At 55.9% G+C, this 2,946-nt stretch overlaps 1 protein-coding gene across 1 annotated transcript in view; it reads right to left on the bottom strand.

Annotated features, from left to right (window-relative positions):
- The window catches only part of AGAP3 (ArfGAP with GTPase domain, ankyrin repeat and PH domain 3), a 26,345-nt gene that overhangs the window by 14,872 nt on the left and 8,527 nt on the right, over positions 1-2,946 (bottom strand). The window contains exon 9 of the mRNA XM_006767272.2: positions 1,759-1,778. Within this exon, the coding sequence (XP_006767335.1) occupies positions 1,759-1,778 (20 nt within the window). The remainder of the gene's footprint in view (positions 1-1,758; positions 1,779-2,946) is intronic.

Below are 2,946 nucleotides of genomic sequence, written 5' to 3'. Positions count from 1 at the left end.
GATGCCCTGAGGACAGAGGCTGGATCAGGGGAAGGCGCCAGCCCCCAGGGCCACTGCGCCAGGGAGGGGCGTCCTCCTTCCCTTCTCCCTGCCTGGGCCCTCCAAGGGCACGGAGACCTCAGATAGGCCTTGGCCTTCTACCCTGTGGGGGCCCCAGATTAGGACAGAAAATCCCCTCACCATCCCCAGAATGCCCAACTCCCCCAGGTAGGCAGCAAGGACCCCCGCATGGAGCCCAGCAACCCGATTTCCCGTGTAAGCAGGTAAGATACTCCGAGCATGGAGGTCACGTGAGCATGAGGTTGGACAGAGCTCATGAGAGCAAGGACGGCTGTGTGTTTTGTTCAGATACACTCAGATTGGGACAGTGCCTGGGACACAGCAGACACCCAGGAAACATCGGGTGGACGGGTCAGGGAGAAACCAGACAAGACTGGCGGAAAGTGGGAAGAGGAAACGAGACCATACTCGGGGGCAGCCTTTGCTGCCTTCCTCTAATGACAAGCCCTGGGAACGCCCTCCCCCGCCTCTGGCTCTCCCTCTGAAATGACAACCTGTGAGTGAAGACAGGAGCTGGGGTGGGGACAGGCCAAGGATGGCTGTGAATGTATACAGGTGGCAGATTCCAGGACCACATGGCCCCCGGGGGCCACCTCCTTCCAACCTCAGGAGAGCTGAGCAGAGGCCACGCTCTCTGCCGGTGCCTAGACAAAACGACAGGGGACAGCCACCCAGAGCCACAAACCAGGGGCCACAAATCCGATCGGCAATGGCTGGGAGACCAAGGGCGCACCCCGAGTCCATCTTAACGGGGGTCAAAGGGGGGAGGGGCAGAGAGACAGACACTGTACGACAGTGGCTCTCAACCTTGGCTGAACTTTAGAATCACCTGGGAATCTTTTTAAAATCCTGATTTCTGGGCCTCATCCTCCGGACATTCTGTTTCTTTGTTATATTTGTTATGGGTGAAGCCACAACATTAGTAACAAAGAAACAGAATATCCTGCCGAAACCGGTTTGGCTCAGTGGATAGAGCGTCGGCCTGCGGACTGAAAGGTCCCAGGTTCGATTCCGGTCAAGGGCATGTACCTGGGTTGTCGGCACATCCCCAGTAGGAGATGTGCAGGAGGCAGCTGATTGCTCTCTCATCGATGTTTCTAACTCTCTATCCCTCTCCCTTCCTCTCTGTAAAAAATCAATAAAACATTAAAAAAAAAAAAAAGAAACAGAATGTCCAGAGGATGAGGCCCAGAAATCAGGATTTTAAAAAGATTCCCAGGTGATTTCAATGTGCAGACAAGGTTGAGAGCCACTGCCCTAGAGAGAAAAGGAGGGCTTAAGAAGTTCAGGTTGATGATTTCACTTACGTGTGGAATCTAACAAGAAAATAAACTAACAGAAAACCACAGATACAGACAACCAGGTGAGGGGGGTGAGGGGAGGGGAAAGTGACGGGATATATAAAAACAGCCACAGGGATGGAAAGGACAACATAGGGAAAACAGGCAACAATCCCGTAGTAACTGCATGTGTCCAGTAGATACTAGAAATATCACCTTCGCAGGGTATGCGTCTAACCGTTGTGTATACACCTGGAAATTACATAATATTGAACTTCAGCTGTAATTGAAATTTTTTTTAAAAATATATTTTTATTGATTTCAGAGAGGAAGGGAGAGGGAGGGAGAGAGAAACATCACTGATGAAAGAGAATCATGGATTGGCTGCCTCCAGCACACCTCCTAGTGGGGATAGAGCCTGCGACCCAGGCATGTGCCCTTGATCGGAGTCAAACCCGGGACCCTTCAGTCCGCAGGCCAATGCTCAAAACACTGAGCCAAACTGGCCAGGACTGGAATTTTTTTTAGAAAAGAGGGACTCAGGTGTGAGAAAGCAGGGGGTCTCTCCAGCATCGGCTGTGGCCCTGAGGCCCGAGGTGGGGGAACACAGGCTCCATTCCACCTCCCCTCTGAATTCCGGGGAATACAACTCTAGGTTCGGAGCAAGGAGATCAGCAAACAGGTGGTTTGGGATTTCCTGCTTGATCGTTCCCCAAGTAGGGACGGGGTGGAGGTAAGGGCCCCCCACTCCAGTCTCCCACTTTTCAGTAGACATTTCACATCCTTGTTCCCCCTCCTTCCTCCTCCTCCTCCTGCTGCCCCCACCTGCAACTGGAGGCGGAGGACACATCCTGGTCCAAGCCAGCCTGACAGACAGTGTGGCCACAAGGTGCTGCTGCAGACACGTGTTAAAGGATGGGCCTTCACACTACCGAGGGGTGGCAGGAACGTGTGGCCTGTGACAGAGCTTTGCTGACCTGCTTCTGGGGGGGCATCCATCCCCTCACAGGCCAGGAGAGGGTGCCTGGCCCCGTCTCCTGATTGATTCACACCCCCTCATCTTGCTCCCGCTCAGGGAGGCTCCCCGGCAACTCATCTCACTACCCTGCACCCCAGCCTCCCTTGGGGGGGGGGGGGACTCCACAGTGACCTCTGTTCTCTAATCCTTAGAACCGGAGCCCTGCCCTCACTCTAGGGCAGCGGTGGCCCACCTTTCGGGCCTCACGGACCACCACTGGCGACCAGAGCTCTAGGGCCCAGCCCGGCTCCTGTCAAGGAAAAGGGAACCGGCCTCTTCTCCCTCTTCTGCCACCAACTAGCCCTTCCCAGCAAACAAGTTATGTCACTGCCTCGGCCTGTCTCCCCTACAGCCGGGGAGCGTGGACTCACATGTGGCAGCCCTCCCTCCTCGGAGAGGAGACCAGGAGTCGCCGGGAGGGAACCCTTTCCTACCCAAACCCTGGCCTCTTCGCCTGGTCTCCCGAGCGAGCGGGCGAGGGTGGCCGCCGCAATGAGATGGCTCCTCAGCCTGAGCCTGGAGGGGTGTGGGAGGAGCGCGGGCTCCTGAGAAGCCAGTGCAGCCGACGTGGCGCCCACGCCCAACCCG

This window comes from Myotis davidii, unplaced genomic scaffold, assembly GCF_000327345.1.
Source record: "Myotis davidii unplaced genomic scaffold, ASM32734v1 scaffold762, whole genome shotgun sequence".
Lineage (NCBI taxonomy): Eukaryota > Metazoa > Chordata > Mammalia > Chiroptera > Vespertilionidae > Myotis > Myotis davidii.
The sequence above is the reverse complement of the archived record's forward strand: the minus strand, read 5'-3'. Positions and strand labels throughout refer to the sequence as shown.